At 40.7% G+C, this 23,179-nt stretch overlaps 1 protein-coding gene across 11 annotated transcripts in view; it reads right to left on the bottom strand.

Moving 5' to 3' along the window:
* LOC148650192 (dynamin-2) overlaps positions 1-23,179 on the bottom strand; it is a 99,674-nt gene that overhangs the window by 60,582 nt on the left and 15,913 nt on the right. For all 11 annotated transcript variants that reach the window (XM_088603751.1, XM_088603760.1, XM_088603758.1 and 8 more), the window contains exons 2-5: positions 11,254-11,327; positions 9,327-9,476; positions 7,459-7,662; positions 4,764-4,862 (exon numbers count right to left, since the gene is read on the bottom strand). In XM_088603751.1, coding sequence (XP_088459877.1) covers positions 4,764-4,862; positions 7,459-7,662; positions 9,327-9,476; positions 11,254-11,327 — 527 coding nt within the window. The remainder of the gene's footprint in view (positions 1-4,763; positions 4,863-7,458; positions 7,663-9,326; positions 9,477-11,253; positions 11,328-23,179) is intronic.

A 23,179-nucleotide genomic window follows, 5' to 3' on the forward strand; every position in this document is an offset into this window, starting at 1 on the left:
AGGGGCACTCGTGGTGCATTGGTTGGTAGTGCAAAGATTTAATCATTTAATGTCTTTACTGTGCACATTTTAATCCGCTTAGTTTTGAATATTTATATGGATTTTACCACTAAAGGGAAATTTTAGTAACTGAGCATAAAAAGAAGAGGAGCATAACGCATCTGAAGGTCATAAACGATATTAATTTAGGAACATAAACATTACTGTATGTATGTAAACTGTACTGTGTATGGCTGGTCTTGGTAGTTTAAAGAAAAAATACACACCAGTCTTCCATTTCTCCCTAAACATTTTAAGCATGAAAGTTTTATGAAACGGTACCCAAATATGCGATTGCTGTATAGAATGAATTTTAATTTTAAAAAATTATTTAACACGAACATTAAGCTGTTTACATCTTCCGCCTGAGAACAGTCACCCGTTGCTACCCAACGCAGAATGGTGATTGGCTGACACCATCTGACACCCCTCTGATTGGAGAAAAAAGACGTGCTGGTTTGCTATACCAGGAAGAGGATTTCTTTCTATTCAAAACGTGTATTTTAAAAGTTTAAGAAGTAAAAACCTTACAGCGTACACAGATTTCTAAACTGATCAGGATCGTTATCTTTGTCTTATGCATAATAATGTTCACCGCTCTGTCCAGCAAATTAATAATAAACTTTATTTTATATAGCTTTTTAAACGAATAAGTAATTAGATTGCTCATAAACCTAATCACTTGCTTTTTCTTTTTATTTAGGCTCAGATTTCAACTATAGATCGTATTATTAATAACCATAATAACAACCAACCAACAAAAACAACCATATAAACATAATACCAACCAAAAACATAGATAACAACCACAATAAAAAATCAAATAATCAAACCATTTTACACTTGCAAAGTCCTCCAATTATCATAATCCCGCCCCTTATGCAAAACCAAACCTTCCTCCCATCCCAGTTTATCCTGTTTATCATAGACAAAATCCACCTCAATTTTCAACATAAAGCATTACACAAAATCAATACCTCAACACTCCATACTCAACAACGATAATTCACAAACAGCCAGTACATGTAACTACACATTCCCAAACATACCTAATTTCCATAGCCCCGCCCCTTATGCAAAACCAACATCCCTCCCCTGTTCTCTCTCTCCCCTGGCGGTTGTAATTGTTTTTATTTTCACATAAATTTTAGCAAAGTCATGTATTTTAAAAATCTTAAGATTTTTATATTTATGTCTTTATTTAGTGGTTTCATTAGTGACAAAGGCAAAACTTTCTTGGAAAAATGTCTTTTATGTAAACCATGTTTGCTATTAATTCATTCAGGGCTAAAATATGTTCATTGTCTTCTAATGAAAGAAGGGTTCCTTTCGCCGTAGTCGGGAGCCTAGCCTTTAACTAGTAAGTACTGTATTTACTGGGTTTATGGGGGGGGGGGGGGGGGGTGTCTTTCGCTGGAAATCTCGCCTCCTACTTTGAAAATACCCGTGAAACCGGTTCAATTCATCACAGCCAGTACTCCTGCAGAGAGTTGGGTTGTACTTGCAGTGTATACAGTACACGCGTTATGCTCTTCGTTAATGTCTGTGAAGTTTTATTTAATCTCTGAGCCATACTGATTCTTCTGGAAGCCAGTTTCCGCCAGGGAGTAAAAAAAAAAAACACACTATGGTATTCTCTCCAATGCAGTGCAGTTAAAAACATACCTCTGATGCTGCTCCTAAATGAATATCGTTTATGACCATCAGAAGCTTTATGCTCCTTTTCTTTTTTCCAGTGGATTGAACAGGGAGAGGCATTTCATGATGTACTTTTCACTGATGAAACAACAGTGGCTCTGGAACAGTTTTCAACCAAGTCGTTTTATAAAAAGGGGAGATATGTACACATTACTGAAGCTAAAAGTTTAGCCTTTGTCACTAATGTAAACACTGAATAAAGACATATAGAAATCCCTACGTTACAGACTGTATATGGCTGGTATTGGTAGTTTAAAGAAAAAATACACACCAGTATTCCACCTTCTCCCTAAAAATTTTAAGCATCAGAGTCTTACATGTGGTTATTTCGAAAACGTTTGTACGTGCTCCTTCTTACCATGTTACTGTTTACTGTTACTGACCATATTAAGTTTAAGTGCCTGTGGGCACTTTTCCTGTCCGTGGGGGGTGGACCGTCTTTCATTAGAAGGTTAGTCTGTTCTACTCTGAGAATGTAGAGGGGGTGGAAAGTGCCCGCGGTCATTTAATTAGTATTAAAATCTTAGTTCTCTTTCTAGTTCACAGGTTTGCATGCATAATTTAATTTTGTAAGCCACTGAGACATCAGGTACTACTGTTGTATTTATGAAAAAGAAACAAAACAAAAAACATACTAACAACTGTGCCATCCTACTCCTTAGTTAATACATTTTATTATTCATAAACAGTTAACATTGTTAGCAAAATATTTTGAATTATATTTAACCCTATTTTTTCTTTAGTTTTGTATTTAACTTATTATATGATAGTCAGACTTAATGTATATTAATGTATATTTGAACAATGAAAATATATTTTTACAAGATTTTACATTAAGCACTTAAAATTAATATGGTTAATAATAGTAAACTGTAACATGCTGTAACAAGATCGGTTAAACTGCGAAGAAAATCCTTTCAGAGAAAATGTTTCAGGTGTGAAGAACAAACCTGTTCCCACACACCCTGCCCCCACTACCATTAGAATATACACAAACATTTTAGCGTTTCATTCTGAGCAGAAGACCCTCACACCTGAAGAGTCCTGGCTGTGACGAATTAAACCGGTTTTACAGGTTTCAATCACAGATTGGGACTCAGTAAAGTAACACACAGCGCCACTGGATTTGATAATACTATACCTAACCAAAATCCGCAATATGGAAACAGAACCTGTGTAATTGTTGATAGATGATGTACTCGTGTAACATTTTTTCAAGACGAACTACAACATCTAAAAAATGACTTGTATGTTCTTGATATCTCTAATCAATCCACGGGTTCCAGCAACGAAACTAAAACGCATACCGTTTCGCGCTTCTTATTAGTTGCTCAAAAGTAATTTGACCGTATGAAATGCATAATATAAACCTAGAAACATATATGTGAGCAGTACTTAAGCACTGTAGTATCGGTGTTAAGACATACCTCTCAAATACTGTAAATCAAGTTACAAATATCTCAAGACCGATTCTGGTCGTAATGAAACCATGTTTCGTGTATGTTTTCTTTTTCATCTTGAAATAACTCATTTCTAAATACCTTTTTCACTGTTAACATCTTGTAGCAACTTTGCGACAAAATATACACTCTGACAGTTCATCCTGCTACCAACATTAAATAAAACAAATCTTAAGATTTCTATATTTATGTCTTTATTTAGTGGTTTCATTCGAAGCTTACAATGTTTAGGGAGAAATGGAATACTGGTGTGTATTTTTTTCTTTAAAGTACCGAGACCGGCCATATACTGTATGTTTATGTTAAGATTTCCCTTCAGTGGTAAAATTAGATATGAATATTCAATACTTAAACGGGCACAGTTAAGACATTAAATATACATATACATATTGTATACAGTACAGTTTGCATACGGTAATATGTTTATGTTACGCGATTAAAAAATAAATAAATAAAACTGAAAGGTCCAGCACCAGCTGGATTCGAACACACAACCTGCCAGTTGGTAGTCACGCACCTAGACCAGTAGGCTACAAGACAGCTCGCATAAGCAGGCAGGCGAAACATCCCTACACAGCCCTGCCGCAGTACACAGATATAATCATACCGTTATTAAATTCTTGAGATACGCGATTCCATATTATATTCCCTTTTAATCAAATTCTAAAAGTATGCTTGTTGACTCCGGTATCACGTTAGTTAAAGACGTCGAAGCTTACAATGTTTAGGGAGAAATGGAATACTGGTGTGTATTTTTTTCTTTTCATGATAGGTGTCGCATTTTAAATCATTTTCGTAGTTAGAAATTATGAAACGCCCTGTTAAAAGCAAGGAAGTTTTTATGCCCGTTGAAGTAAAACAAAATTCCTGACAAAGTATGGCTTGGACAGATTCCAAGTGCTTGTACAAATGTGCTAAAGAAATTATACTTTGAGTATACAGCTTGTCCAAAGTCATCCATTATTAATACTATTAGTAATATCTTCAGTAAAGGCTTTGATGCATAAATATTTCTGATAAAGGTAGGTTGTGTACTTTTGTCCAACTGAGCAATCTTGCTTTCATAAAATATACCAACATTTGAATGACTGATGATTAACATGCTGTAATACACAGTTCAAAATTAAAGGCTCGAATGCTGTACATGAGAGGTTAAGCTCCCCCTGGCGGTTTTACAAGGCGACGCCGGATAGTTAGTCACGTGACACACGTGATACCGCGTGATACCCCGGTGGGCGTGTCGCGGTATGCCGCGAAATACCTCACCCATTTTGAATGGCTGCATCTGTAGCCTTTTAGCAGATGCAGCCAACCAAAAAAAACAAATGTAAAATGATAAGTGCTGGATTTACATTTGCCACTGCAGTTAAATGACAAATATTAGATTCTTAGAAGGCATGTAGCCATAGTGGTTGCAGATTCACTTCAGCAGGGAAATGACAGCTGGGTGACAATGGCTACATATCAAAGGGATATGTGTTTATTTAACATGCTCTCAAACACAGGTGGGAACAACACACAACAGCAAGAGAGCAAGAGAAAGATGATGTCTGACGTAAATCCTACCTCTCCGAAGAGGAAGCAGCTTGTTTTCCAGGATGTCCCTGGCATCCGTGCCTTCATCCATCAGATCCAATTTGGTGATCACGCCGATCGTCCGAAGACCTGTCAGGCACACCAGATGCTCACTTCCCAATCGAAAACAATAGAAAGGATCTCTTTTGTTGGCCTTGAATTACCACAAGGAGTTCAAAGCGGGGTGCTCTACACCATTGCAAACAGATATAGCCTCCCGAATGTCAAACTTGCCTTGAATTTAAACCACAGGCATCAAACTGGCAACTCAAAACGCAGCATCCAAAATCAAGAGCACACTTTGTGCTTTAGCAAATTCAACGCAAGAAAAAAAAGGTGCGGCACTGATATCACCTAGCAATAATCTTAACTGGTGTAGCGGCAATCCTTGTTAATAAGACAGAATTAAGTGTTGCGGTGCTTTCCCAAATGAGGCCCCATCTCTCTGTTCATCTCTGTGGTGCAGCCACAGAGAAACTATTCATGCAGGCTGATTTAAAGATGTTTTCTTTTGATAAGGGACAGCTCCCAAATGGGGATGCACTTAGCTAAGCCTGGCTATCATGATCAATGGTCATCCATTGAGTGCCAGATGGACATCTGGACTGCATTCCTACCTTGATCAACCAATCAGGGACTGGTAGGGCCGAGTAACCCACGTGGGACTCTGATGCCCATGGAACTTTCAGCCAATGAACGAGCTGAAGTTCCTCCAGGTAAAAACAGGCAACACAGAGGGCCTGAGAGAATTCTGTGGACTTTTCTAAAGGGAATTCAAAGGAGAATTCCAGGGCAGGACGGCCCAGGAGCAGAAGGCTCCCAAGGGCAGGTCATTCTCGCAGCGCACCTCCTGACCATCCTGAGACTCAGCCCGGACAACCACGGAACGGCCAGTGTGTCCGAGTGGCAGAACTTTCCTTTGTTCTGAGAGTCTAGAGCCGAGGTTGCCAGAGAGTAACCAGAGGATCCAACTGAGGTTAGCACCAGCAGCAGGCCCCGTGAACAGGTTGGATCTGTGGACAGCTGAATCACTATTCAGAACTAGCTCTTCATCAGGAATGAACCGGTCCTCTTCCTGACTTGCTGGGACCCACAGTCATCTTTTCTCCTGTGCACAAACTTTGCTAGTTAAAGCCAACACTAACCAGCCGGTCAGTGAACATCAGCAGCGCACCGTCGCAAGCTGCACAGCACAGCCTGGCATGGAGCCAGAGAGCCCGCAGGAGATCTGAATCCCCAGAGATTGGATGAGTATTCAACTTCAATGCATTATAGCTCGAGAATTCAATTGTTATCCCAACCAGTTGATATAAATTAAATTCCTAAGAGTTATGTACTTGTTTTGAGTATCTAATGTAGAAGTTATAACCAAGTGCATTTACGAAACGGTCTTAATGAATGATATACTGAACGTATGTCCTCTTGATATATGCAACACTTTGTAACTGACTGAATATATATACCTTTTGTATTCTGATAACCCTCTCGATAAGATCTGTTAGGTTTATATGCATATTCTATGTATTAATAAATGTATCCTCGTGTATAAGTACCTGTGTGTGTGCGTTGTTTGAGTTATATTGCATGGTTGGATTCTAAAGCCATCAAAAGAATCAATTTTGTGATTTACTGCTACAAATAATAATTTTCCAGTAAATGCCCAAACCCTACAGAACTGGTGCCTTCAGAGAGCACACTACACTGGCAAGTAACTTCTCAATTATCAAGTGAAAACTGTGATGTGCATTCCGAATCAATCCTTATATGCAGAAGGAAAATAATCAGATTGTTTAAAACAGATCAAGGGGTTGACTGCACAAAGCTGTGACCTTTGCCATATCCTAACTGCTGGGAGCAAATGAAACCCAAAAAGCACATAATGAAGACAAAAGATTATCAATCACGGTGTCCAGTGGCTGCTATGGGGATCTCATTATTATCTGGTAGAGGGTTCTTGTGATGAAGATGAGGGAGACTAAGTATTATGGCACGTAAACCATGTGGGTAGTTGGGATGGTAATGAGCATTATGTTAACCAATTAGTAATAATGTATTAAGGGAGTAAAGGATCAGATTTTATATTTTGTTTAACATAACAGTAACCAGAGCACTGTTATCCTGTAGTCTACAAAAAATGGATTATGTCTAGCAAGTTTTGATAAAAATATGTTGTATGACACTTGACAAAAAATACATGTAGACAGCTGACAAAGACATTTTCTGATCAATAAGCTATGTATGACTTGAAAACAAAAACAAAAGAGCAGCATGTAGATTGTTATAAATACCCTAATGAACTTTAAGTAACAGACGGGGAGAAGGTTTTCTCCTAACCATAGGATGAGGTAATTTGTCAGTTTAGCCAGCAGGATGAAGTGGCTATTGAGATGCGGTTTTTGGAACAATTGTTTGTTACAGATCACTTCACCTCTGTAGCCCTGACTTTGGTTCTGGTTCCAGGTCTCCTGAAGGGGGTTGACCTCACCTGTCTGCCTTCAGGAGCTTGCTTTGTTCTTTTGAGTTTCCAGTTCTGGATTTCCACAAGCAGACAGTTGTGCTCACATCGAGAGTCAAAAAGAAAACATCTCACCGATGTCTGGTTTATCTATTCCTGATAGCCCGAACCCGATCCTTACAGTGGTCACTATCGTGTCACGCCAGCGCGTGAGCACACCAATGATCTCACCTTGCGGGTCGACCTCCTTGGCGATCTTCAGGGCGTCGGAGTTGGCCAGGTCAGTGTTGGCCGGGGTGACGGCCAGGACGAGGCAGCTCTCGCGGCTGATGAACTGCAGCAGCATGTCTCTGATCTGGTGCTCGATGTCAGGTGGCTGGTCGCCCACCGGCACCTTGGTCATGCCGGGCAAGTCGATCAGCGTGAGGTTGAGCACTTGCGCAGGGGAGAAAGAAGAGCCCCCGTCACGGGGCGGATAACATGAAGTGAGACATGGAAATATTGTACATATCCAGTACTGCAATATTACTACTTCTCCAGATCATAACTATTAAATTAATCGCTGGAATCTGTTCGTTTAGCCTTTACCAAATGTGATGTCAAAACAGAATGAAGCTTATTTAGTTTATCAGCTGCAGCAGCTAATTTCCTTTACTAACACTCATAAACATACCATAAAACAGGATAAACAACATCAAAGGACAGGGCAAACAACCCCTGTCATATCATAAAACAGGACAAACCCTCAAAGAGCAGCAGGCAACAAGACAAGCAAAACTACTTCTGTTATCAAAGAAGATGTCATTAAATATAGAAGAGGAAACAAACTTCTTTCTGAGCCTGTACTGTGTATAAGAGTTGGGAAAATCTTGCAGAGTGTCTCTCCTGTAGGGCTGGCCCAAAGTACGTTGCTGTACTTATTGAGCTTATTAAAAATCTGCACAAGACTGTGTCCAACTCTTCCGATGAAGGATCTCCCACAACACCATGGGCGGGAGGGGGGCTATAGACTGCAATGTTCCTCATACCGAAACACATGTTGTTTAGAATGAGCTTTGCTTTCATTTATCAATAAAGCGTCAAGATGATGCTGAAGTAAATGGCTATCCATCGATTTTCTATTGGTTTGAGCGTTATACCGCAATATTGTCAAAAAGTCAAAACCACAGTGAGGTTCTTGGTTCATCCTGTGTGGTTGCTAGTAATTAATCTAGCCCATTATCTCAGGAAATTCATGAAAGGTTCCAGATCAACAGTTTTCACTGGGTTTTGTGTGAAAGGTTTACATTGTGCTGACCATTATTTTATGATCTTGTTTAACTCTGCAAATTATTTTTCCACCTCTAATTCTATTAATGTGGTTACTGCATGTGGATAGTCATGTAGAATTGAATCTCACCAATCATGAACAAGGGAAGAATATGAGTAGACTTGTTACAAGTACTCAAGACCCAAAAGGTTACCAACAGGGTGAACCCAACTGATCCCTCAGCAATGAAACAAGGTTTCGTCGACAAATAGCATTGATGAGAAAGTGCATTCAAAAGATGGGAGGCTCTTTACATAAAAGGTAACTGGCAAAATCTATCCTCATGTTATTTAGGCTGATTTCCTTGGGATTATTTAAGAAATGACTAAACGAGATCCTTGGATCATCTAGTTACTAGCCACAAAATGAGCAAAATATCCTGCAGATTGCTGCCTTACAGTTAACCTCTTTAAGTACTAAGTCAGTACAATCTATCATCTCAGATCAGCTGTATTAAATGAAAGCAATAAAAATGAACAAATGTGAGGTTAAGTAAAGGCAATAGTCTGAAACTATTACAAAGACCAGCGATACACGAGATCATGTATAGAATTATACAGATTCATTAATAATAAAGCAGCCCTTTAGCTCATTTTAGTTCCCAACACCTTGGCCGCATGGCCAGACTCTTACCACTGAACAATGAGGTTAACAGCACACCAGGCCTCCACTTACAGAACACCAATGCATATCTTGGTGGACAGTGTCTACTAAGAAAGATGCAGTTTCAAAGGACTGCTTTACTTCAGCTTCTGTGTTTGAGTTCCCCAGAATTTAGTGGCTTTCTTACCATGAGGCGAGTAAACACGCAAGTTGATGGGGATGGGGGAGATCCCTTTGTTGGAGCCAGTGATTCGGTCGGTTTCTGCTTCAATCTCCAGCCGCACTTCGTCAAAATCCACAAACTTCTTCCCTTTACAGTGCAAGAACTCTGCATATTCTGCGGGGGGCAAAAAACAACAAATCAAAACTTAACAAAATGCATTTAAAAGTAATTTCCCTTCCTCCTTTATTAGTAAAACAAATTATTTGAGACACAACCCTAACCCACTGCATATAGCTGAGAGTGATGTGGTGCTGTCTGCCTGGCTCAACTTTGATTGTTTCCTGGACTCCAGATGCCATTTTGAACCTCTGGCTCATTTGCCCTACAGTTTTGATGTGATGGAATCTATACATTGTCTCACTAATGACTCATGCTCTGGCAAGTTCGCCTGCAGAGATGATGCTGGACATTTTGCTCTCAGTAACTTTCTTCAAAGTTCTTCAGAGAATGGCACTGTCAAAGATACACAAAGACATTGCATACTAGAAAACATTTCTACCTGAGCATATAGAGTTGAGATTAGATTTCCTCTCCTTACATATAAGAACCCAAAGGTTCTAGCTATAGGTTAACTTAAATCTGACATCTCCTGTTTCAGGGCTAGATATTTGGAATGCAGGATCCACACAATGGATGACATAGCCTTTTCCTGAACAGAACTAGTGCAACACATTGCCCACAATCACTGGAGATGTTGCATCTATGGACATTTTAAAAACTTGTTTAAAGGCCTATCGTTTCAATATGATTTTGAATATATATTTGTTTTAGTCATTTATTTGGTGTTCTATTTACTGTGTAATGCTTTTTCGAGTGTTGTTTTTTTTTCAAAAGCACTTGCAAAGGAAACATGTATTTTTTACATTGGGTAGCAAACTTCTCTTTTAATACACTGGCCACAATTTCAGGAAGCCTCTTTCAAATGTGCAATGGGACTCAGGAATGGGACTTATGTGGCTGGCTTGGAGAGAATCTGATGGAAGATCACATCACCTTTTCTGACCAGAGCAGTCACCAGATCTTTCCATCTGAAAACCCTTGAAACTGGCAGAATCAGTATTCAATCCACACACACACAGTTATCCCCAACAAAGAAAAAAGCTCATGGCAATCTTGCTAAAAGAACTGTATGGCATTGGGCTGAAGTGTTTTCAGAACTTTCTGGATCAACTCTTACTTCTAATAGATACCCAAGTCACTTTTCAGTAGGAGTCCCTAATATTTTGGCCAGTAAGTATACACACCAAACCTCATTTAAAAATGAACAATGGCTTCAGAAGTGGAAAGGGTGTTTTCAGACAGAATGTCTACAGTTCTCAGAACAGAAGGTTCACCAGATGGGAAATTTTGCTAAACCCTAAAGTTTTAAGAGAGATCAATGGCCTTAATTAAGAACCACAGACAGCTGACTATTAAGGCTTTAAAACATGGGTATTGTACAGTGGCCAGGGCTAATAACCAAAAATAAGTAACTTTAATGAAGACAAACTGTGTAATTACAAAATATGGAGGGAGCCTAATCACAGTCAATACAAACAGCTGGACTTCAGGGTTTAGGAACCGCAGAGGTTTAGTAATTAATATTTAAATCTGTCTATGTTTCTGGATCAGTGTGAAACAGCTTGTATTACAAACCTCATGGGAAGGAGGTAGACGTACCACTGATCTAAACACCAATAAGAACCTAAGTGTCCTATCATCTGGATTAACTATTTGAGACAATGGTAATAGGTGCAAATTGGTCTTCTTAAGTTATCATTCCTTCATTCTCTTACAGGTGGAAGGACAGCTACCAAAGATGTCAAGTGAAAAACATACAGGGCAGAGATCGTATAGGATCAGGAAATGTACTGATCTAATCCTGCTCCAGTACAAGGGAAGGGCAACATACCTGCTTTGGAATTGACCAGTTGCAGAATAAGAGGGCGCCTAGTCACAATTCCAGACCCACGGGGTAAGAAATCCCTGAAAAAAGGTGAAAGGAACATAGCTTAGTAACAACATTAAGAGAAAACAGAGACATTTCAGAACTCAGAATTCTAAATTAGGCAGCAGCTATCAGGGTCTTTATGTTTATAAATGTAATGGAGTTTCTTATTAGTAGGAATGCTGGTTTTCCATGATTCAGTCAGATCTCTTCCAGTCACTATATTTAGACATACATGTGAGAACGGCCACTTTGTTGCAAACCTTACTTCATCAAACTTTGTGTTAAAACACAAATAAACTATTGCATTAGCTGTTTCTGGGAGACCCAGCAAGGTGTTTCACTGAAATAGGTCCCCTCCTATATGTAAAGTGCTTTGGGATCTGTTTTGAGACAAAAATGCCCCATACAAATGTAAGGAATTAGTGATATTCATTCACCCATTTTAAGGTCTGAGGAAAAAGTCTCAATTTGCAGATTGGAAATGCTGTTAAGATTATATTAGTTGCACTGCATGAAAAGTTCTGCACACACTGTAATAAAACCAATTATCCAGAAGAGAGTACAGTAGACTGATCTGTAAATCCTAAGCCTTACAAATGCACTGTGGTTGCAAATTAGTGTTGCACAGGGCAAACTGTATTCAAAGGATCAGATTAGTGTTCTTCATTGTGAACCATATCAAGAACAAATCTCAGGTAACTGTAGCCAGCTGTGAGGCTGTCACAATGTGGTGGCATTTTGTTTAAAATCATGTTAGACTAAAATGACTTTCTGAATTGTGCTGCTATACTACACATAGTCACACATACATTGCACTGTTAAAATGTCTCTGCAGTGACCCAGATCAGGAAAGGATGGCAGCATAAAAATAGATTGGGGTAGAGACAAGGGGAGTACTACTCAAGACATCAAACAAGAAAGGATCCCGGGGACCCTGAGGCCTGGGGATTCCTGTTCTGCACAGCCCTCGGCAGTTAAAAAACAAATTCCATCCATTCCAGCTTTGTCCCCCTCAGACCTATGAGACTTGAAGAAAGAGTCATCGATGCAAAACTGTTTCCAGTTTAACAAGTTCACCTGCCCATGCCCCAGGAAGGACGCACACCCATGACATGGGCTTCTTTCGAAATGCTCAAGGGGAGAGCAGCAGAGAGGATCTCACATGAACATGAGTGCTTTGAAATTAGGATCGGAAAAATCCTATTTGCTTAGCCCATGGCCTTATCAAGGCAAATGTAAAAATAAAACAACAGGGAGGCAGGTACATCTTAGATGTGCAATGTACATGCAAGTCAGTGCAGCGTGACAGTGGGCACCAAGCAATGAATAACACGCTGGAAGGAACCGTTGAGTGCTATAAAGCAGGAATCCCACAAAGCACGGTACAGTATTGATCCCTTTTGAGCTCTTCTTCAGTATTAATATACTCTGCACTTATTGCATCTAACGCCCTCAATCTGCGCTGAACTGTTGTCAAGTGTACAAAACGCACGGTCATGACCTTCACACCAGCAGTGGAAGGGCGATGCACATGATGAGCAAAACCACTCTTCTGCATGCTATAAGCCACAGCCATGCAGCGCCGGCTGGAGGGGTGATTCAGGTCTTGCAGAGTACACCGTCACCCGCAGCCCTGCCCCCCTTCCACCACCACAAGCCACATCAGGGGTTACTGATGCACAGCACAGCCTGGCTACAGTATACTAGTAACTCTAGCTAGGCCTGATCCTGTGACAGTTGAGGTTCAACCTATAACAGAATGAGTGACTCTGCTGGTCTGGCTGCTCAGATGGTGCTAAATAAACTTTATTTAGATAACTACAAGGCTGATTATTCCTGGTCTGGAGGGGGTGGATTTAAGTCCTCATGCACACTCACAGACACCAAATAAAGTGAAGGCAGGAGTAAACTGGAGCGCCTGGAGAGAGAAAAAAAAAACCAGGAAGAACATGTAAACTCCACACAGAATGGGCTCCAAGTTAAAATCAATTCCAGCTGTGAGGCAGCAGTGCCAACCACAACACTCAATTAAATCGGGACAATTAAACTTTTTTGTATGAAACCATATGCTTTACGGCCTAGTAATGAACACATCAATAGCACAATGAGAGCGCATTCAATATGAACATGATTTCAACAGCAACTCTGTATATCTCACTCTGTTCCAGTGCTGCCCATCTCTGCAATCAGTCAGTCAGTCTTAATGAATTGCAAGCACACTGTGCATTTCAAAATTGCAGCTGAATTTTCACCATGACCTCAATCTTTAGACATACAAAAATACAGAGGAGCGCAGAGAAGACCATGGACATGCCTACTAGGTCAGAGGAGGCAATAACAATCAGAAGGTATTGAAAGAAGAAAGATAATGCACACTATATTGAATCCTCTTCTGCTTGCTTTATTTAGAGCCTGAACATATGCAGAAGACAAAATTGCAGTAACCATTTTTCATTAATTGTAACCTGACATGGCTCAGATTAAGGGATAATCAGCGTTGCGAAAAAAAAAGCAACCATTACCACTTTGGCATAAACAAAATCAGGTCTGTCTGCTTGGTGGTGGATTGTTAGTAGAAACAAACTCAAAATGAAGATAAAAAAGAACTTGCTGACAAAAACAGGAACAGGCAAAATGCTGAACAAAAGATCTGACTGGAGAAGAAAAGAGCTTTTGTTCAGAATTGCTGTTTTAAGATCTATGAAGAGACCGTGGCCGGTGTGTTCTCATTGGCCCCTATAGGACGCCTGTCTGAGATACGGAATTAAGATGATCTGATAGAAGGGGTCATGGGGGAGACATGGGTTTGCACTCAAATTCGTGCCCCTGGATGTCTGTATGCTGCCAGCACAGCCAAGAGTCCAGTGCAGCCCCGATCACTGCAGGAGCCTTCTCTATCCTATATGTCCCAATCAGGGATCCCAAGAGATTTTTTTAATGAGTGCTGCGGATGGAAAGCTTTCTCCACGCAGCATTAAAGACAGAAGTACAAACCAAGTTCACGGACTTCATTGCTAGAGGACAGGCTTGTAAAATTTAAAATGCACCCAATCCATTTATGTCAAACACATTGGCCTAAACTTTGTTACAATTGTTTTTATATTTATGTTGGGTTTGAGATGATACATTTATAATGCTATGCTTTAACAGTCATTGAAACAATGCTCATTCTAAATTTAAGTGCATTTTTAATGTTATACTTATCCAAGACACCTCTTTTAAGTTTACACTCTAATTCCCCATATATGGAAGTTAAGATGGCTTTTATTCTAATAAGATAAACTCCTTTAAGCAGCAATACAGCACTATCCGTGTGTGTAAACGACCACTACATTTTTTATTATTTCTGGAGGCCTCCAAATAATATCATCGTGATTAAACAAGCCTGGCTAGAACTTTGACATGCAAACACCAGAAACCACAATCCCAGCAGAGACGCTGGAACCTGGAGTTGTGTTTGGAAAAAGCCAAAGGCCAGTAAGCAAAGCAGATGAGCTGATGGCAATAGATTAGACTGCCTGTTCCATTTTCTTTCACAGTGGTGTTGTTGAAGTGAAAATAAAAAACACAAAAGGAGCTGTCCCCAGATTCCCAACCGCTCAAACCGGCAGTCTGTGAAGAGGTTCAGCCGGGCAGTCTGGAGCTCTACAAACAAGCCGACGAGACCAGACACAGTCCCTGACCGCAATACTTCCTAAATATTTCAGGAGAGCGCAACAGCAGTGTTTCTGACTCAGCTGAAGCCCCTCCGCCCTCCCATTCAGCGTCTCATTTAAACTTTCCTCACAGTCAGCTCTGTAGACCTGAACACTTACAGTGCAAAACAGCCAGGCCTTCCGATAGCGGTAAGCAGTGATGCTGCCTCCAAGACAGATCTCATTCTCCAACTCGCAAGCCCCATTACTGGAGCTCTGTCCATCTAGATTAGATATTTTCGCTTAAGAAAATGCAGTTAAAATGCCAGTGCAATCCCCTTTCACACCTCTAAATGGAATTTAAACATGTCCTAGACAAATGCCCATTTTACAAAGTACAGTCGAATGGTATTCACAAAAGCGTTCTGTCACCCACTTATTCACTAGATTCTGCAGCTTTCATGTGGTTTGTGAATGCTTGCTCTGTTAACAGGATGCATTATACAGCGGGTGTACTGTAAAAAAATTGCATATGAAGGTGGCAAACACATGCAGACCGTCAGGAAAGCATGAGGAACAGGGGTTGGCAATTAAAAACCAAAAGTGATGTAACCTTAGGCTTAAGGTAGAAGTTTCTTAATATCACCTGCTTCTCAAAAATTTGAACTTGGACAGAGTAGACAAGCTTATCTGAAGCCACGATCAACTCTTAATGGGCCTCTTTTCCTCCTGCCATGGGCTGTACAGGAGCTAGCCTTTTCCAAAAAGTCTATAGGACATCACCCAAAGGGGCACAGATGTGTTCTTCACAATCCCAGAATGTGGGCCTGAAACCCCTTCCCCCCCCCTTCGCCCGCCAGTTTGAGCTATTTCAGATTTTAAAACCTTTGGATTTTTTTTGCAAAATAACTTGGATAACTTTATGTTTATTAGCTTATTAACTTAAAAAAAACATTCAACAAATGTTTGCAATATGTACCCGTAGGGCTGGGCGATAATTCGATAACGATAATCATCGAGATATAATTTTCCTCGATATAATTTTAAGTAGTTCTTAAAAAATTTTTTAATAGTTCGATAAATGTTCATGCTTTGTGCATGATATGCATGTGTATGTTGCAGACCGGGCAGCTTACGTGGTGTTGTTTACCCACACGGTGGTGGCTGACAGGATTGTAGTTAGAGTGAAGAAATGAGTGACACTGAAGCAAATGTAGTGCTGCCAACAACCAGCTCGAAGGACGATGACATATTCAACAGAAAAGGTCATTCAACTTCGGTAATTTGGAGATATTTTGGCTTTTTATGATCAGACATAAAACAGAGCAGCGTGCACTACAAACTGTGCCGCAGATCCGTGCCAGCAAAGACAGGCAACACCACGAACCTATTTCACCATTTAAAACAAAATCACCCATTAGAACACGCAGAAAGTAAAAAACTACAGTCACAAACTATTGTTGTTAGTGGAAGGGGACCATCTATAAGCACCAGGCCAGTATTCAGTGTGACTACACAGCAGCATAATTTTCGAGGACCGTGCCTTATGACAAAAAAACGAAAAGACAAGAAGACATCACAAATGCAGTTGCATATTGCATTGGAAAAGACATGCTTCCCATTAGCACTGTTGAAAGCTTATCAGAATCCTTGACTCCAGATACGAGCTACCTGGTCGGAAACATTTTGCACTGACTGCACTTCCTCGGCTGTATGCAGAGTGTAGGGAGATGGTAGAGCGGCAGCTGCAAATGGTGCCATTCTTCGCCACTACTTCTGATATGATTCTTTAAAGCACTTTAAACTTTGCAGTCTGTCTGAGCCATCTTATATGTGTGTTTTATCACAATGCAGTATTTAATTTTTCTATTAAGATTTTTATTTTGTAAATTTTACTCATATTTTGCATATTTTGACATAAAAAAAGACTTGAATACTCTTTACCTCAGATTTGTTTAATGTTTCTGCTGTTCGGCAAGTGTTTGTTGTGTTCTTAAAATAAAGAGTTGTTTAATTTACCAATTAACTGTCTGGTTTCTTCAACTTTCACTCAGGAGAAAAAATCTGCCTTTAAAATTGAAAGAAATAATGATTTGACATTTATCGTGATAACTATCGATATCGACTGATATGAACATTTTTATCGTGATAATGTTTTTGGCCATGTCGCCCAGCCCTATTTACCCATGTATACTCTCAATACCCTGGAAGATCACATGAGCATGTATATCTTGGTCAGGGTCAAAACTGGCTTGGCTTCTTTGTGAATGTTTATAAGTTCTAAATGAAAAACAGGAAGTCATCACCCTGTATCAGCAGAACTTCCTGCAGGACAAGCCAACCCCTTCTTCAACAGAGGAAAAGTCCCTACATTATGTTAAAAATGTGTATCATCGCAACAGCACCCTAATATGTTAATAGCGCATGCAATTTGCAACTTCATCTGGCAAAATGCACCTACCATGCATTTCCCAAATGGTCGTGGAACAAAAAATCAGAGGTCCTTGAACAGATTCAGAATTTGGGGACTTTTTTTCCAGTCACAGATAGCCATGCATGTGAAAAGCCATCGCAAAAAGACTCTGGATGATTACTGAAGCTAAACAGGCACTAGATGGACTACTTATGCTAGTGGTGGGATACCTAGAGTATTTTTACAGTAAGATAACAGCAACACAATCTCCTATTGTACTTTTTCTCAACTAGTTATTATCCTCCTGTGTGGTAACAGTTAGCATTCTCCACTGTGACAAAGGGGAAAAGGACATACCTTTCAAAAACTCTCGGACACATTAACGTCACAAGAAGCAGGACACGGCATTCAAGAGTGCATTAGCCAGCGCTGGACACCACCAAAACCCTCATTTTGAAAAACTAACTGATTCCAGCATTCCACCACCAGGCCAAAGGAGACGGAGATGCAGAACTGACTCTCTTACTCCAAGCGGTCTGTCTAAAGTTCAAAGGATCGGCATTCCCTACAGTTCAGCATGCTGTGTTTAAAGAGACCTGATCAGAAGCTTGAGATCCAAACAGCGGTCTGCCAATCAGATCTCCCTGGAGCTTGGAAAAACACTCAGATGTATCAAAGCCTCAGTAGTTGCCTGCTAAGACTTCGCTATTTTTGCTGTGACTCAGTCGCCCAGTAGTTACACAGAACCCAGGTGAAGTGCTGTGCAAGTGCAGACCTTGCCAACAATCCACTCCAATGAAACAAGACAAAGCTCCCAACACAAAGTATTCAGCTCAGAAGCCCTGAGTAGGCTTGTTTCCTGCACACACAACCTACACCTTCCAATTCAAAGTGGACATCACTTTCATGATGACTCTTTTTGTGATGCAAACTGCCTGGTTTCTGAAAGTATGGAAGGGTCTGCCCACAAGATGTGCCCTCCCATGTGCAGAAATCATTTAATATGCTGATGACAAAGGTTCCAAGAGAAAAAATCCCCAGATACTTTTGAACTCCATCAGCACAGGTTCCAGCCTGGGTTATAGTGATCAGTATTCAACAAGGGTAGAGAGGAATTAGTCTGGTAGGGATCACAGCGCCTTCTGTGGCACTCCAGGAGCTTGCAGGCACAGAGCCATCATTTGCAAGCCAAGATGTGAAAAACACACTTAGGACAAAATAAGTGTGAGTGACGCTGCTCAAGGCAATGCTAATTTATAAGGTCTGAAAATACGCCTAAAAGGCTACCAAAAAATGGAAAATGCAAGAACGGGTTAATAAAAACGTTTGTCTTAAGGAAAGTTATTAGCTGGGTCTAGCTGTTTTTCAGAAGCAGAAGCAGAACCTGCAGTCAGCACAGAGGCAGCAGCTGCAGCTACCAGGCTTAAAGCACAGCCTCATCTCCCCGTGAGATCTGAAAGTGTCAGCACCTCTGGCAACACCTGGGGCTCTGCTGACGTCTGCAGACAGCCCGCTCTTCCCTTCCAACGCTGGCGATCGCTGGCTAGCGTTAGAGGCCTGCTACTCTGTGTGCTCGACTGGAGAAGTCCAAGAGAAAGGACAGACTAGGCGGGAATGGGCCCACAGGCAAAGGGAGGTTTACAGATTTCCACTTTTCAGACCTCTCCTCCAGGTCCTCCTTCATGTGGACAGACCTGTGTGCCCACTCACCTCCACTGTCCTTCCTCTTGTGCCACCTTGCTCTCTCTCCCTCACACCTGAAGAGAAACAACAGCTGAAACACGGTTTCTTCCTTATTTTCAGTGTGGTCTGAGCCTCTACTTGTTTCTTTGCAGGCCATGTGCGCCGACTGTGTTCCCCTCTTGAACGTCTTCATTATTCATGGCCTTGTAAATGATGGAAGAGGCTCGAGCAGTGGCGTGGTAGAGCTAAGGTTACACGCCTTGTCAATTATGCAGCCCAGTTTTTAGAAACACACTGTGCTTTCCCTGCAGGTAAAAAACAAAAAGTGCGTGCAACACTTCCTGTGGCAGCCATGTTTCCAGGGAGAGAGACATCAAAACTTCATTATCTCCCGCCACCATGCTGTCCCAGAGCTCAGAGGAATGATGGTTTAACCATCACTTCTCACATGAAACACTTTCTATTATTTCAAAATAGAGGGGAAGGGGGTGCCCATTAAATCACAAATTGTTTTTTAGCCCCAAAAGCACACTATTAAATGAGAAAAATATACACACAATTTTTCTGGATCTTGACTTATAACTGCTATCAATACACTAAATGAATATTGAATAATGCAAGAGGGAATGATCATCACAAATATACAAGCTCTTTATTTCGTGTACTGTATAAAATTCACTAAAGCATATGAGAAACTGACTGATTATAAGCAAATGACCTTCCCTACCCCTGTAGGGTACCACTGATATTCCTGAATTTTAAAGAAAATGGAATATTTATTTCCACCTTGTTTTATCTGTGCATTTCATACTTTTTGCAGGGAAAGGTCAGTATTTCTGATTTTACAGACAGAATTCCCATTTAGCACATTCTATCCTATTAAATCAGAAGTCCGTTAAAATGAAGGTTTTCTTTCTAGTCCCCCTGCCTAGTCCATTGACACTTATGCAAGTTGGAAAATCTTCAACCACCCCATGTACTGTATAAAATTTACCAAAGCATAGTGAAATGAAAGTTCAGAACCAACATTGAACCTTGGTGTAACAATCAGGATTAAATCACACCTCTGCCTGTTTTACACAATTTCTTGAACCGGTAACAACAGGCTAACTGATAAAAGTGCTGGAGCATGCATATATTATTGAAAGGAGCTTCCCCTTAACAATGTTAATTTCCCCTAAATGTCAATCATTTGCTTCCTTCAAAAGGAACGATTTACTTCCGCTGCACGGGTATAATCCTTCCACTGACGTGCACAATGCCCGATCACGTTGACCATAAACTGTGCCAACTGCTACACGAAAGCTACTAAGCTTGGCGATTTAAATAAAAATGCGAGAACATGCGGAGAAACAGGACAATCTGGTCTCCAGGGGTCCCCAGATCCTAAAGCCAACTCTCCGCTGCGGAATGCAATGCAAGGGGAGAGAATGATGCCCCAGAATGTGAAGCAAGAAGCTCCCAGGATTCTGTCCACATGGAGCACCTACAAAAAAATTGTTCTGGAGGAAAATCCAGGGCGGGTATTCAAGATACAGCCATCTTTGGATTACAAAGCTCAAGAATTTACGGCTTAATATTTCGTTAAAAATGATGGTTATGAATGCCATTTCCTGGCTGTGAACGCAAACTTTCACTTTCAAAACCTGCAAAGTTGTTTTTAAACATGCAGCCTATACTATTTAGACCCATGTAATAGTTTGGATCCGAGCACATTTTACTCAAGTCAGATTCATTCTTGAGCCTTAAGTATGTATGCTATACAAGTTAATATAGAGGTCTACTTATTGATGTCTAATCTCATTATATTTATATATTTAAATGTAAACGCATTGTTTTTACTAAGTGATCACATTACATATCTTGAGACATTTTAAGCTTTGACAGTAGAAGGATCTTATCCTACTCTATGCTCTGCTTTGCTCACAAATTTACTTTGAAATATGTTCAATACACTGTATTCCACATTAGAAAGGAAAAAATATTCAAAGATTAAAGTAAATTTAAGATTTATTTATAAAAAAGACTAGAGTGGAAGTTATGCAAAGAAGCACTAGGTGACATTAAGTACATGTAGTTCTGCATACATATCCATTGCAATTAGTGCAAATCTAAATTTCTTTTTACGGTGGGTCAAATAAAGCAACCCAGTATTAAGTATGCCAGGGACTGCCTATATACTGTAGCTCAGTGTCTATGGCTTCATCAAGACAACAGTGATGTGAACTGAACATTACTTCGGTCTTCTTCTGGGCTCTCAGCTCCCTGTGACAAGGATATTACAATGCACATCCTTGTTACCTGCATGTTAACATACTGCACCCGTTTTAAAAGGAGCTCATTTGCCATGCAAAAAAGGTCAGGAACCACCTTAATTACAACTGCTTTTGTCTGCAGTATATAGAGGTATCAGAATAATGTAAAGATGGAGAAACTGAGAGCAACACTCCCAGCCAGGTAGGGTATGTACCTCATGGGTTATAACACCAAGTGACACACCTGGAGGTTCAAACACTATGAAAAGGGAGAGAGGCGATGCTCTTAAATACTTTCCCCATCACAGATAGTGTCTAATTTGAACAGCACCAAACGCTGTGACAGATCCACTAAAACTCAAGATCTCCACAAGGCACCGCTTCCACGCCCAGCTCTTGTTCAGTTTCACTTTTGCAGTTTCCTAATCCTAACAAGTATCTCAATTAGGTTAGCCACAGTGTGGAGTTAGATGTCAGCCTAGTTTGGCACACCCCAACATCTGCTTCCCATTAATAGCACGCACCTGCAGTGTTCAGATTTCCCCTGTTAATATACAGCATGGCCGCCCAAGAAAACATGCATCTGTGCATGGAGATCAAACAGTATGTATGCACGCGTGTGCGTGTGTGACACAGAAATTGTTTGTACAACACTGGAGCATGATCCCGGGCTTCCTGATGGTCAGCAAGGGTATCTGAAACAGATCTCAAAAATGGAAAAGAAAAAAGAACCACTTATTCTACGCTGGGGACTTAACAGATCTCATGGCCACACCCACAGCACATCAATAATAATGTGACCATCCCTAGAGTCTTCAGTCTTTCAGGTTCAGGTCTACTGCCTGTGGCACATCCTGAGCTTTCAAAGCCTGACTGGCTGGTTCAAAGCACACTGGAGATCCTTGAATGTGTGATCAAAGAGGTTATGGAAATGGGGGAAAAAAAATGTTGCTGTTAGAAGCACGGCCTGGATAAGCAATGCACTCATTGCCTGAAGCCCCTGACTTGTTAAACCTGATGGCCTAACAAGTATTTCACCACTGAGACAAACTACATTGGTTAAGTTTCAGTTCCACAATCCTAAACATCTACAGCAAGGAGCATGAAACCCAACATAATTTACTAAATTGAACATTCAAGTCATCAAGCCAGTAGTGAGCTTACTGTTTGTTATTTAATGCTGCTACACTGAAAGTTTCTTACATACCCCAGATAATGTAGTCTTATTTATACACCATTAATTACTGCCTTTGTGACTATCGGACAAAAAACAGCTCCATCAGCAATCCAAAGAGTAAAATGACCCAAGAGGTCTTTAAACAAAGATACTAATTAAGCTGCAGCTGAGGTTTCTGACTTATTAAAAGTGTTCCAGTGAGTAGGATTCCCAGTGTTCCGGGGAGCAGTAATCGGATCTATGGAACTGGGGAGATGGCAGCCTGTTCTGTCGCAGTCTCAACGCTCAACCCTGCCTCCGGCTGTATGGCACAAGGCTCAACTGTGACTCACCAAGCTCAGCGCGGGAGGGGTCCTGTCTGGTCCTTCTGCTCTGAGTTCGATCTGTGTGCATTTGCTCCACAGTATTGCTCAATATTTTCCTTAATTGGGAGGCCAGACAACCGCAATCTGCTTTCACTTTTAGCTGTTCTAGGACTGTCGGATGAGGGGCAGGGGCAGCTCTCTGTAGCAACATGCTTGTATGCCACCCACAATCACACCTTTATTATTACAACCGTTGTGTGGAAAAAATAACATGCAAACGCACCTGAGATGTTACTGGCACACAATTAGCCAAGACACTTTTTACAACAAGCCCCCTCCTTCTTTCTTAAGGATCAGCCAAAAGGAATGAACATGAAAAGCAGACCTGACTGGCTCTGATCTGCACAGGGGGCAGCCGC

The sequence above is a fragment of the Lepisosteus platostomus genome, chromosome 13 (assembly GCF_059453375.1).
Source record: "Lepisosteus platostomus isolate fLepPlt1 chromosome 13, fLepPlt1.hap1, whole genome shotgun sequence".
Lineage (NCBI taxonomy): Eukaryota > Metazoa > Chordata > Actinopteri > Semionotiformes > Lepisosteidae > Lepisosteus > Lepisosteus platostomus.